The sequence below is a fragment of the Salmo trutta genome, chromosome 1 (genome assembly GCF_901001165.1).
Source record: "Salmo trutta chromosome 1, fSalTru1.1, whole genome shotgun sequence".
NCBI classification, from domain to species: domain Eukaryota; kingdom Metazoa; phylum Chordata; class Actinopteri; order Salmoniformes; family Salmonidae; genus Salmo; species Salmo trutta.
The window spans coordinates 33,520,209-33,533,513 of record NC_042957.1 but is presented as its reverse complement, the minus strand read 5'-3'; the positions used below and the strand labels follow the sequence as shown (position 1 = coordinate 33,533,513).

General features: G+C 39.7%; 1 protein-coding gene across 2 annotated transcripts; it reads left to right on the top strand.

Moving 5' to 3' along the window:
- Positions 1–860: 860 nt before the first annotated feature.
- On the top strand, positions 861–12,753 carry slc35a1 (solute carrier family 35 member A1). Of its 2 annotated transcripts, none has more exons than XM_029754142.1 (8): positions 861–1,002; positions 7,146–7,326; positions 7,519–7,678; positions 9,084–9,236; positions 11,446–11,512; positions 11,606–11,782; positions 11,914–12,048; positions 12,415–12,753. In XM_029754142.1, exons 1-8 carry the CDS (start codon positions 876–878, stop codon positions 12,546–12,548), a joined length of 1,134 nt encoding a protein of 377 aa, XP_029610002.1. In that variant the 5' UTR covers positions 861–875; the 3' UTR covers positions 12,549–12,753. The 2 variants fall into 2 exon arrangements, with proteins under 2 accessions (XP_029610002.1, XP_029610009.1); XM_029754149.1 differs by lacking the exon at positions 861–1,002 and adding an exon at positions 1,650–1,812.
- Positions 12,754–13,305: the final 552 nt, after the last annotated feature.

Sequence of the window (13,305 nt, the reverse complement as noted above, 5' to 3'; positions counted from 1 at the left end):
AAGTAACATTTTTTTTAAAAAGAGCATTTAATGACATGGAATGAATGAGAAGGCCAGTAAGATGCGTGCATCAATGCATTATGCTAGCTACTACTGTTACAACATTGCAACTTTTACATCCTGTGGCTCATGCAGTGTTACATTGATTACCATGGCAACCATGAAGATGTGGCGCAGAAGTGGGGAATTTGCATGATCTCTAGTGTAGCTTGCAGGCTAAAAACATGTCTCGTACACGACCAGAAAGTGTAATTAAAAAACATAATTAGAGAAATTGCTCAAGAATGTGCAGGAAAAGGGGCATAGTGTCGGCAACGGTAGTGGCTTTCCTGATGGGTCCCTGGCTTACAATACTGTACAAAAATATAAACATATCAAATCAAAGTTTATTTGTCATGTGTGCCGAATACAACCTTACAGTGAAATGCTTACTTACAAGCCCTAACCAGCAGTGCAATTATTAAGTAAAAATAGGTATCATGTAAACAATAGATGAGTAAAGAAATGTAAAAAACTAATATACAGGTGGTACTGGTACAGAGTCAATGTTAGTCGGGCTAATTGAGGTAATATGTACATGAGTGTAAAGTGTTGGTCCCATGTTTCATGTGTTAAATAAAATATCCCAGAAATGTTCAATTTGCACAAAAAGCTTATTTCACTCATTTTATGCACACATTTGTGTTAATGAGGAGTTATTCTTTGCCATGATAATTAATCCACCTGACAGGTGTGGCATATCAAGAAGTTGATTCTTCACCTGCAGGATTGTCTGAGACCAGCCACCCAGACAGCTGATGAAACTGAGGAGTATTTATGTCTGTAGTAAAGCCCTTTTGTGGAGAAAAACTCATTCTGATTGGCTGGGCCTAAATATGAACTTCAGTCATCTTAAATATTCCCATTACAGGGCCGTTTCCCGGACACCGATTAAATCTAGTCCTACACTAAAAAGCAAGGGAATCCCCATTGAGGCAGTGGAGAGTAGAGGATGGGTCAAGGGTGAGTAGTAGGCCTAGGCCAATACAGAGTGATACGAATTAGTGCTTCGGTAAGGTTGGCTTTAGCATTCATTACCATGATTATCAACTGTACCGCAGAAATGGAACGTAAATAACAGAAAATGTGATGGCAGCTGCAGATAAGTACTTGGGTGTACAAGGTTTTACTTCAAAAGAGTTACAAGTTGTGTTGAACAAAAGAGCCCCGTCTTTATGAAATAGTGGCAGTGGTGTAAAGTACTTAAAGTAAAACTACTTTAAAGTGCAATTTAAGTAGTTTTTTGGGGTATCTGTACTTTACTTTACTATTTATGTTTTTGACTACTTTTACTTCATTAAATTCCAAATGAAAATAATGTACTTTTTACTCGATACATTTTCCCTGGCACCCAAAAGTACTCATTACATTTTGCATGCTTAGCATGACAGGAAAATGGTCCAATTGCAATTGAGTCATTTTCTATGAAGGTATCTTTACTTCTACTCAAGTATGACGATTGCGTACTTTTTCCACCGCTGAATAGTGGTATATAGGTGTAGTGGTGCAATTTCTTTCCTTTTTATTTTTATATCACAAAATGTAACGTGAGCGACCAACACACTCCCGCACTCTAGGTGGCGGCATGCACAAACAAATGTGCAAACGCCATGATACCAAAGAAGACGACCTTAATCAGGATTTCATATCTGATCATCATAGTTGTAAAGTTCAGTCATACGTGTCGTCAGACACGTTGGTAGGTGATCACGTTAAGTACCCAAGCATTCGTCTAACAACGGATCACAACAATCAAGTTAACCATGGCTAACGGTAAGTGAAATCTGCTAGCTATGCTTAACGTTATTTGCAATGTTATTTACTAGTTCCTGTTTTGGAACTATTTAACGCAACAAGTTAGCCTAATGCACTAAACTAAAGAAATTGTATTTGGTATTTTGCTATCTAGCGGGGGAAAAAAGACAGCTTCTCTGAACGGACAGGCAATGCGAAGTAGCTAGTTAGCCACCTGCTGAGTCCAGATACAACTAGCTCGGTGACTGTCTAAACTTATCCCCTGGCTATATAGATTGTTCTTGTAACGAATGCGAATCTCGTCAATAGGTGGCCGTCCACACTGATTTTCGGTTCCTTGCCTCATTCTTAATTTCTGTGAACTTCACACTTCATGCTGTCAAGAATCATTGTCCTGGGGGGATCACGTGACCCTCGAACGAGACGGTCGCATGAACTAACAGCTCCGCACAAGTAGTTTCCAATTCCTAATCTTACCTCAACTTCAAGTTTAAACTCCTTTAGCTTTAGTCAAAAAGTCATGGCGGCTACAAAAGGCGACATTTTTTTTACCCGGACTCGAGCATTGGCGACAGGAAAAGCCTCGAAGAAGAAGCAGCTAGCTTCAGAAAAAGCTAGCGCCAGGAGCAAGAGGACCCGTTCCCCTCCGAGGCCCAACGAATGCCAACCTCGCACTCTGTCGAAGACATCCTTTCTGAGCTGAGATCCCAACGTACTGAACTCAACAACGGGATATGTCGAGTTGTTTGGGAACTCGGCTGGGGTGTTCAGAGACTTATTTTATGTACACCATTTATTTTCCTTTTATGTGAACGCAGCTGTAACTATTATCCACCTTTACCCAGAGATGACTTGCACTAAAGTTCGATTACTGTTCGATGACTAGTACCTTAGATCTATTGACATGGATCTGCTATGGTCTAGGTCATGCAATAAAACGGAAAAAGATACTATGTGCTCTAAAAAAGGAAAAAGCAGACATCACACACCTCTGTGATGCCGAACATGCCAAACTCCGCAGAGCTTGGCTGGGACAGGTGTATTTCTCATCTTTAAATCAAACAGTAGAGGTACAGCCATACTTATCCATAAGAATGTTCCATTCATAATTGACAAAAACATATCTGATCCGGAGGGGAGATCTATTTTAACTGGGTTACAGTAATTGGCTGTCCATTCAATCTTAAACATATACGCCCCTAACACAGACATTCCTGCTTTCATGTCAAAAATGATAACCCTGTTCAATGAGCATTGTGTTTCCTTTGGCTTGGTGGCTGGAGATTTTAATTGTACCCTCAACCCAACCCTAGACAAATCATCTCAAGTCCCCACCACAAATCCTAGATCTGCAAAGATGTTGAACTCTCTTACTAAAGAGATGGGACTGATAGATATCTGGAGAGAGACTAATAGCTCATCTATGGACTATACATACTACTCTAATGTCTAACACCTACTCCCGTATAGATTACATTTTTATCCCAAAGAGTTTCATAAATTCAGCCACATGTACAATCGGACCCATAGCACTTTCAGATCACGCCTTTGTCCACCTCCGCTTTGACCTCTGCAAAAACATTCCGAGGTCAAAGAGCTGGAAATTCAACACCTCCATGTTATCAAACGAAGCGTTCCATACATTGGTAACTACATGGATAGACAACTACACACAAGACAACAAAGATTCTCCTGTTTCTCCGGCCACAATGTGGGACGCTGCTAAAGCCACACTAAGAGGTCATCTAATTGCATATGCTTCCTCTAAGAAAAAAGCAATGGAAGCACACAGGCTAGATCTTGAGAGGGAGCTGGAATGCTGTGAAAAAGTACATAATCAATGGCCAGACTGCACCTCCTGGAGTCAAAGCAGCCAAAGCCAAACTGAATTTGGACTATACTCGGGATAACTTTTTTTTTCTTTCTTTACTAAACAGAAATACCATGAGTATAGCAATAGGCCGAGTAGATTGCTTGCTTACCAATTTAAAAAAAGAGCAGTCAGAGCATACAATCATGGCTATCCGAACAGCAGAGGACGAGGTCACAAATGACCCAAAATAGATACATTTTAACTTCATGATTTTTACTGCAAACTATATACCTCTGAGAGAACACATGGAGGCAGATCTCCACTCCTTCCTAGAGGGACTCTCGCTACCTAAACTATCAGAGACCGACCAAGATCTCAACTCCCCCTTTACTCCTGAGGAGGTCCTGGAGGCAATTACATCCATGCCACCTAATAAGTCCCCAGGCCCAGATGGATTCCCCAGAGTTCTATAAAGCTTTTTGGCCCCAGCTTAGCCCTATTTTCATGCCAATGCTGGAAGATTTTTGCAAAAACGGAGTTCTCCCACACTCGATGCACACAGTTCGCATTAGTGTTGCTCAAAAGGCAAGGACCTTCTATCCTGCTCGTCCTTCCAGCCCATAAGCTTGCTGGATTTTGGCTACAAAATAATTACCAAATTGCTCGCCAAAAGACTAAACACTCTTCTTCCCAAAATAATAAAAATGGACCAAACTGGAGTTATTAGAGACGGATACTCTTCTGATAACATTCGCTGTCTTTTTGATATTATTGATCAAGTAAACGCACAGACCCCTGTCCTGCTGGCTTCACTGGATGCTGAGAAGGTGTTCGACAGGATGGAGTGGAGCTTTCTGTTCTGTCTTAAAAAAGTTCAATATGGGCCCAAACTTTATTAAATGGATCAAATCACTATACTCTCATCCAAATGCCATGCTACTAATGGACTGAACTCTGACAGATTCCCTTTGGGACGGGGCACAAGACAAGGGTGCTTGCCCCCCCCCCCCCCCCGGCTCTACTTGTTGGGGGCGGAGCCTCTGGCAGAGATGATAAGTAGTAATCCAAGTATTATGGGTGTTTCTGCAGGCGGCCTGCAGCATAAGATTTCACTCTACGCGGATGATGTCTTGCTCTACATATCCAACCCTGAGAAATCCCTCCCATTTTAGACACAATTGCTCAGTATGGCAAGTTTCAGGTTATAAGATACATTTTAACAAATCCACTGTCTGCCCTCAATATTACACTCACCAGCTCTATGAAGACACTATGTCCATTCCAATGGAAGACACAGGGGTTTCAATACCTTGATCTTCATAACACCAGATCTGAATAGCCTTTTCAAGGAAAATGATCTTCCACTCCTGGATCGAATCAAGAACAATCTCCAAACCTGAATCTCTCTCCCAATTAGCTTAGGAGGAAGAATTAATGTCATCTGTATGAACATCCTCCCTAGACTGAACTATTTATTTCAGATGCTCCCATGCTATCTCCCAGTTTCCTTTTTCAAAACAACTAACCAAAGCATCACCAAATTTATATGGGGCAGTAAAAAACCTAGGATCAAGTTCTCCACTCTATCGAAACCTGAATCTAAGGGTGGTCTTGCCCTTCCCTCCCTTCAATAGTACTACTGGTCTGCCCAAATCCGCAACATGCTAGCATGGATCACAAACAGACAAGAGTCAACGTGGGTTCAGAAGCCCAATCCTGTGGTTCATTGCCCCTAAGCTCAATTATTTTCATTAACTTTAGTGAAGTGGGCAACATAGCCAAAACCTTTGATTTACAGCACCCTACTAGCGTGGAGGGACTGTAAGAAATACCTGGGCATTTCCTCCCAAATATGTTCTCACTCGCCTATAGTTGGCAACCCAGACTTGCCAAAAGCCCTGAGGGATGCCAACTTTTAATCTTTGTCATACTCTAGGAATCAGGACCTTTTCAGACCTATTTCATCAGAAAACCACTACACTGAAATCCTTTCAAGAGCTCTGCAGTGAATTCAATGTGCCAAGATCCCATTATTTTTTAAAAATATCTTCAAATTAGACATATTTACTTCCAAGAGGAGGTTTAGAAATAGGTTGAATGAAGTTGAAACCCTTCTTGTCACAGCACAATCCATTAAAGGCAAAATCTCCTATATCTATAGACTCCTTTCTGAGAAAGGAGGCTCCTCCTTTACTCCTTTGAAAATAATCTGGGAAAAGGACCTTGGTCTGACTATCAGTGATGAGGTTTGCCACAGGGTGTACTGCTCCTCTACTAATGTAAAAATAAATCTAATTACAATTTTTATTACACTCCTTTGAGACTCCATAGAATGAAAACAGACATTTCTCCTAACTGTAAAAGATGTACATCTGAAAGTGGAACCTATATGCATGTATTTTGGAGCTGTAGAGAGATTGCCAAACTCTGGCAATCTATACATACTGCTGCACAGAAAATACTAGATGTAGTTTGATATGACCCCGTGTATCTATCTTCTTAATGCCCAGCAGGACTTTGTTCTTGATCCTGACAGAGAATTTGCTTATGACTATTTACATACTTTGCTAAGAAATGTATTCTTCTATTGTGGGCCTCTAATACCTCTCCTACATTTAAAATGTGGATTGACCAGATTGACTTTCTCCCTCTTGAAAAGCTCACTTATGACCTCTGCAAGAGACAGCCCAAGTTTGATAGACTGGTCTCCACTACTCAACTATATTTCAAATTGTAAAGAGTGAATGGGGTGATTAGGGAAATGAGCAGATGCATGTTGTGTAAGGTGCTATAAAATCTAAAAACTAATTATTTGCTCGTCGTCTCAGCTAAGGCTGGAAATAGCTAATGAGAACCTTTATAGTGCTGCTGCAAGTTTATATATTTTTTTTAATAATTATTCTTTGTGTGTGTATATTAGAGGTCGACCGATTATGATTTTTCAACGCCGATACCGATTATTGGAGGACCAAAAAAAGCCGATGCCGATTATTATTGCGTTTTTTTTGTGTGTGTATATATTTATGATTTTTTTTTTTTTTTTATAAGATAAGTTTAATGCTAGCTAGCAACTTACCTTGGCAACATAAAGCAGGTGGTTAGAGCGTTGGGCTAGTTAGCGTAAGGTTGCATCCCCAAGCTGGTAAAAATCTGTCGTTCTGCCCCTGAACAAGGCAGTTAACCCACTGTTCCTAGGCAGTCATTGAAAATAAGAATGTGTTCTTTAACTGACTTGCCTAGTTAAAGGTTTTTAAAAAATGTAAATAAATATTTTTAAAAAATCGGCAAATCGGTGGCCAAAAATACCGATTTGTTATGATAACTTGAAATCGGCCCTAATTAATCGGCCATTCCGATTTTAATCGGTCGACCTCTAGTGTGTATATATGTATGTGTGTATATATTATATTTTTTAATTATTTTTTAAAGTCTGTCACATCTGTGAATGTGGAATGTGCTTTGTTGGTTGATTTGAAAAACAAGAGAACTTAATAACTTTAAATTGAAAAAAAAAATAATCTTTGTCCTCTCTCTACAGAGCCAGTGAGTGTGATGTTCAAGGTCTACTGTCTGTCAGTGATGACACTGGTGGCAGCAACTTACACTGTGGTATTACGATACACAAGGACAGTATCATCAACAGCTATGTACTTCTCTACAACAGCAGTATGCATCACAGAAGTTATTAAATTGTTCTTGAGCCTTGGGATGTTGACCAAGTAAGTATATCCAATGTACTACTGTTTTCATGACTGTCCATGTTCCAAATGCACTTGGATAGCCTCTTTACATGTGGTCTCTGCCTTGAAGAAATACTGTAGAACACCCTTGTGTTGAGTATTTTGTTGAATGAATTAATGCCCCCTGTAGCTCAGCTTTTATACATGTTTGTTTTCATTTTCACCTTGCAGAGAAACGGGCAGCTTTGGCAGGTTAAAAGCATCCATAGTTGAACATGTATTTTGGAGTCCAAAAGAGCTGCTGAAACTGAGTGTTCCCTCTGTGGTCTATGCAGTTCAGAATAACATGGCCTTTGTTGCCTTGAGCAATCTTGATGCAGCTGTGTATCAGGTATAAACTACAAATTTCATGATTTCTGCAGAAAATGTCACATTAAGAATTGACGTACAGTACCAGTCAAAAGTTTGGAAACCTACACATTCAAGGGTTTTTTATTTTTTTATGTTTTCTATATTGTAGAATTAATAGTGGAGACATCAAAACTATGAAATAACACACATGGAATCACGTAGTAACCAAAAAAGTGTTAACCAAATCAAAATATATTTTAGATTCTTCAAAGTAGCCACTTTGCCTTAATGACAGCTTTGCACACTCTTGGCATTCTCACAACCAGCTTCATCTGGAATGCTTTTCCAACAGTCTTGAAGGAGTTCGCACTTCTTGATTGTTTTTCTTTGACTATGTGGTAACAATTATCCCAAACCATCTCAATTGGGTTGAGGTCAGGTGATTGTGGAGGCCAGATCATCTGATGCAGCACTCCATCATCACTCTCCTTCTTGGTCAAATAATCCTTACACAGCCTATAGGTGTGTTGGGTCATTGTCTTGTTGAAAAACAAATGATAGTCCCACTAAGCACAAACCAAATGGGATGGTGTATTGCTGCAGAATGCTGTGGTAGCCATGCTGGTTAAGTGTGCCTCGAATTCTAAATAAATCACTGACAGTGTCACCAGCAAAGCACCATCACACCACCTCCATGCTTCATGGTGGGAACTACACATGCGGAGATCATCCGTTCAGATACTCTGCGTCTCACAAAGACATGGCGGTTGGAACCAAAAATCTCACATTTGGAATCATCAGACCAAAGGACAGATTTCCACCGGTCTAATGTCCATTGCGTGTGTTTCTTGGCCCAGGCAAGTCTCTTCTTATTATTGGTGTCCTTTTAGTAGTGGTTTCTTTGCAGAAATTTGACCATGAAGGCCCAGATTCACAGTCTCCTCTGAACAGTTGATGTCTGTTACTTGAATTCTGAAGCATTTATTTGGGCAGCAATTTCTGAGGCTGGTAACTCTCTAATGAACTTATCCTCTGCAGCAGAGGTAACTCTGGGTCTTCCTTTCCTGTGGCTGTCCTCGAGCCAGTTTCATCGTAGCGCTTGGTTTTTTGCGACTCCACTTGAAGAAACGTTCAAAGTTCTTGAAATGTTGCGTATTGACTGAATTTCATGTCTTAAAGTAATCTTCTCTTTGCTTATTTCAGCTGTTCTTGCCATTTAATATGGACTTGGTCTTTTACCAAATAGGGATATCTTCTGTATACCACCCCTACCTTGGTACAACATAACTGATAGTTTTGATGTCTTCGCTATTATTCTAAAATGTAGAAAATAGTAAAAATAAATAAAAACCTTTTTGAATGAGTAGGTGTGTCCAACGTTCTGACTGGTAATGTATCTATACTTCACCTCTGGCTCATATTCTCACTGTATCTTCCTTACCTAGGTGACATATCAATTGAAGATCCCGTGCACAGCCTTGTGCATGGTCCTCATGCTGAACCGCTCTCTCAGCAGGCTGCAGTGGTTCTCAGTCTTTATGCTGTGTTTGGGCGTCACGCTGGTCCAGTGGAAACCGGCAGAGGCCACTAAAGTCCAGGTACCCTTGGTGTTTCTGTTTTGGCTTTTTTTATTTCACATTTATTTATCCAGGAAGTCCCATTTGAGGTCAGAATACCTATTTTTTTTTTTTACAAGGGAGACCTGGCCAATGGGCATGTCAAGTGTATACTGGTTCGCTGCTGATGTTCTAATGGCTTGTTTACAACCCAAGTCTGAGGTTTGGAATTCTCTGCCTTGTCTATTTGTTAAGAATCTTATACACTTTTCACATAGGATTTATGGTATGTTGCCTATTACATTTTTTTTGTATTTTTTTTTTATGTTTGGAGTGCAATGTTTATGACCCCCTTTCAAACAGGCCTATTTTTACCACATTCTTGCCAGCATAAACCTTTTTAAATACATCTAATGGCAGGAATAAAATCTTTTTTTTTAGTTAAATTATGCTACTGGTTTGTGCAGCCTATAGGCTACATGGCTGCCCCTTGCAAATGAAATCAATATTTTGTTCATTAAACAGACAAGACACACTTAGATTCCCTGTATGTGCTTTAGAAACCTTAGAATCTGCTCTTTATGATCATGTAAAGAAATAAGAAATCTGACCTGGATGAACCTCTGTATTGTAATTTGAAAAGGTAACTTACAATTATTTATTTTTTATCCACCTTTGTTAGGGAGCAGGCGTAGTTTCTTACATTCAGAGTATCTTCATCATGATCCCGATTTTAAATTTTTAAAAAAAAAAATAATAGCAATTTATATTTTCCAACGTGTTGTGTTCACATTTCAACCTTTTGGAGTTTCCTATACGCGATCGAGCAAATTAATAGGGCTACACTTGATTTCTGCTACATTATTGCATGCTAAACGTTTCTGAGCCGTGATAGATGAGCAAATGAATAGGTGACATGATCAATAAGTTTGCTCATCTCACATTTTCTTTTGGACTAACATTTAGTTTAACAGCAGAGATTTGTATACACCTTCCTTGGAAGGTGAGTTCCACTCCTCTTGACGTCATGGAACACACCTTCCACATTGTTAATTATTTTCCATACAATGCATAGCTGCTTGTTGTTAATTATCCCTTACACAATGTTTAACTCTCCAGCTTCACATTATAGTAAATGCATTATCCCATAATGTTTTCAATATTTCTGAACAATTTAAGCTCAATCTGATGTAAAGTTACTCCCCCATGAAGCCAGTAAAAATACATTTCTATCTATTCAAGATCAATAAGTAACTATTAGTACAGTAAACCTAAGAACTGGTTCACTCATACTGTAAAAAACACTGGGTTCACTGGTGGCCTTTTTGTATACGTCGTGTAGTACCAGACTAGCTGCTAACGTTAACCCCCCTTCCATGGGCACAAGCACTGTTCATGACAAACTGTTCACACCCCCCTTGTTGGTAGAGAGAATTTTGTAGGTTTTAAAGCTTATTTCCTGTAATTCTACACATTTTGTCATGGGGTGCAAAGACAATTTTGACGTTTTTAAAGCAAATTTTCTTACAATTTTATACATTTTGCCACGTCTAATGTCTTCATGTAATATTTGAGTGACTCAAAATGTACAACATATCTATGGACTGAAAAACCCTAAATAAAATAAAGTCAACTGACATGGGCAAGTTGCTCTGGGTATTTTATATCAAGCTATAAATAGCACTCTTAAGGTATGTAATGACTGACATGACAAGAGGAACTGATGACGCACTACCCAATTTCTACACTGCACCTTGTGCATTCCATTATTACAACTTTCAAGAGTAAGTTTCTTTTTTAAAGCCGATACCTCGCAAGCCCCACAGTTTGTGAAGGACTGATGTAGTTGACGAGACGAGGGCAGGCTATTGCTTCAAATATATTATAACTATTGGATGACTGGGAGTTTCAGTAAGCAACAATTTGATACATGACTTTTTGCGTTAGCCTACTTTATTCCAATATTTTCATCATTCAGTGGTATTCATGTCCATTCTAGTGTTCTTAATTCTATGGTAGTTTGTGCCAATGCCGCTTTGGCATTACGGCTACATTTCATACTAAGCCGTAGACAGAACTTTACCACAATTATGACTTGGTCGGTAGACGGAATTAAAAAATGCACGCTTTCCTTTGTTTACTGGCAATACCTCTTCAGATCTAAAGAAAAGCGTCAAAGTTGCCGGCATGGGAAAGTTGGGGGCTAAATGTCTTTATGTAAGGAGTATTTGACATGTTCTAATCTTTTTAGGTGGAGCAGAACCCATTTTTGGGGTTTATGGCCATTGCTGTGGCTGTGTTGTGCTCTGGGTTTGCAGGTAATCTTGCTTTCTATCTTTTTAATATTCTATAATGTAATTTTTGATGATAATGGCAGGTAATCTAACGGTGTCCCTTTTGTGTTTGAACAGGGGTGTACTTCGAGAAGGTCCTAAAGAGCTCAGACACATCCCTATGGGTGAGGAACATCCAGATGTACCTGTCTGGCATTGTGGTCACCCTCGCTGGAGTTTACATGACTGAGGGCGCTCAGGTCGTAGAGAAAGGCTTCTTCTACGGTTACACGCCTTGGGTGTGCTTTGTAGTCTGTGAGTCAATATTGACACATGAACATATTCCTGATTTTTCTACAATGCCTGGAGAAATGTATATTTTAAAAACTTTTCCTAATCTAAATTTGTGCGGTACATTGAATTTACATTTTGGTATCTTCTTCCAGTTTTGGCCAGTGTGGGTGGTCTGTACACGTCAGTGGTGGTGAAGTACACAGACAATATCATGAAAGGCTTCTCTGCTGCAGCCGCCATCGTTCTCTCTACTGTGGCATCCGTCACTCTGTTTGGGCTCCAGATAAGTGAGTCAAATCATTTACATCTTTGTGGGCATGGACTATCATAAGTTACTGTTCAGCCACTAGGCTTTCAGTGGTCTAATATAGGAGTACTAATATAGGATATTTTTATTTTCAGCCGCATTGGCAAGGGTCGTGGTGGGTGCATTGCTACTAGCGCAATGGCATGCTACCTGATCCCATAGATTTCCAGTCATTAAGCCAACTACTATCCATTTAAGTGTGTCGTGGCAGAAATGTATCTTATTTCTAAATGAATGAATATAGGGGAAACGCTGCTTAGAAAAAAAATCATCTGAATATATTTTTGAGTGAATTCATCAATAGTCCATGGCAGGTTTTCAGTAACCATTTTCCCTTTTCATGCAGCTGCTACCTTTGCTTGCGGAGCAATGCTGGTGTGTGTCTCCATATACCTTTATGGACTTCCGAAACAAGACACCACCAAGCTTCCAAGAGCAGACACAGACAAGGAGGCCAGGCAGAAACTGATCACTGTTTGAAGCCTGGATCTGGAATAACAAAGGTTTATGGTCTTTCCTGACCTCTGTGTTGGAGCTGCCCATGAGGCTCTCTTTCACACTGCTGTCTACTGTTGTCCCATAAGAGCGTCGGCAAGGAACTTCAATAATATAGATTCATCATTATATCAGTAATGATGGAGCGTAAGGGAAGTGTGGCGCTGAGGCAGAATGTATGCATAGAAAATGAATACCGTTGGGTTTTTATTCCTTATTTTTGTTTACTGTGGGACTGCTGTTAGTAATGGACAACAATATTTTTCATGAACCACTGTCAATGTCAAGTGCTCCACTATTGACAAAGTACTGAATGTATATACACAGCTGACAGAATCTCACCTGGGAGAGAGCTTGAGCATTTGCAGTGCATTCGGAAAGTATTCAGACCGCTTCCATTTTCCCACATTTTATGTTGCAGCCTTATTGTAAAATTGATTCAATGAATTACTTTCCTCAATCTACACAATACCCCATAATGAAAGCGAAAACTGGTTTTTAGAAATGTTTGCAAATGTATTAAAAATAAAAATACTTTATTTACATAAGTATTAAGACCCTTTGCTCAGGTGGATCCTGTTTCCAATGATTGTCCTTGATGTTTCTACAACTTGATTGGAGTCCACCTGTGGTCAATTCAATTGATTGGACATGATTTGGAAAGGCACACACAGGTCTATATAAGGTCCCACAGTTGACAGTGCACCAAGCCACGAGGTTGAAGGAATTGTCCGTAGAGCTC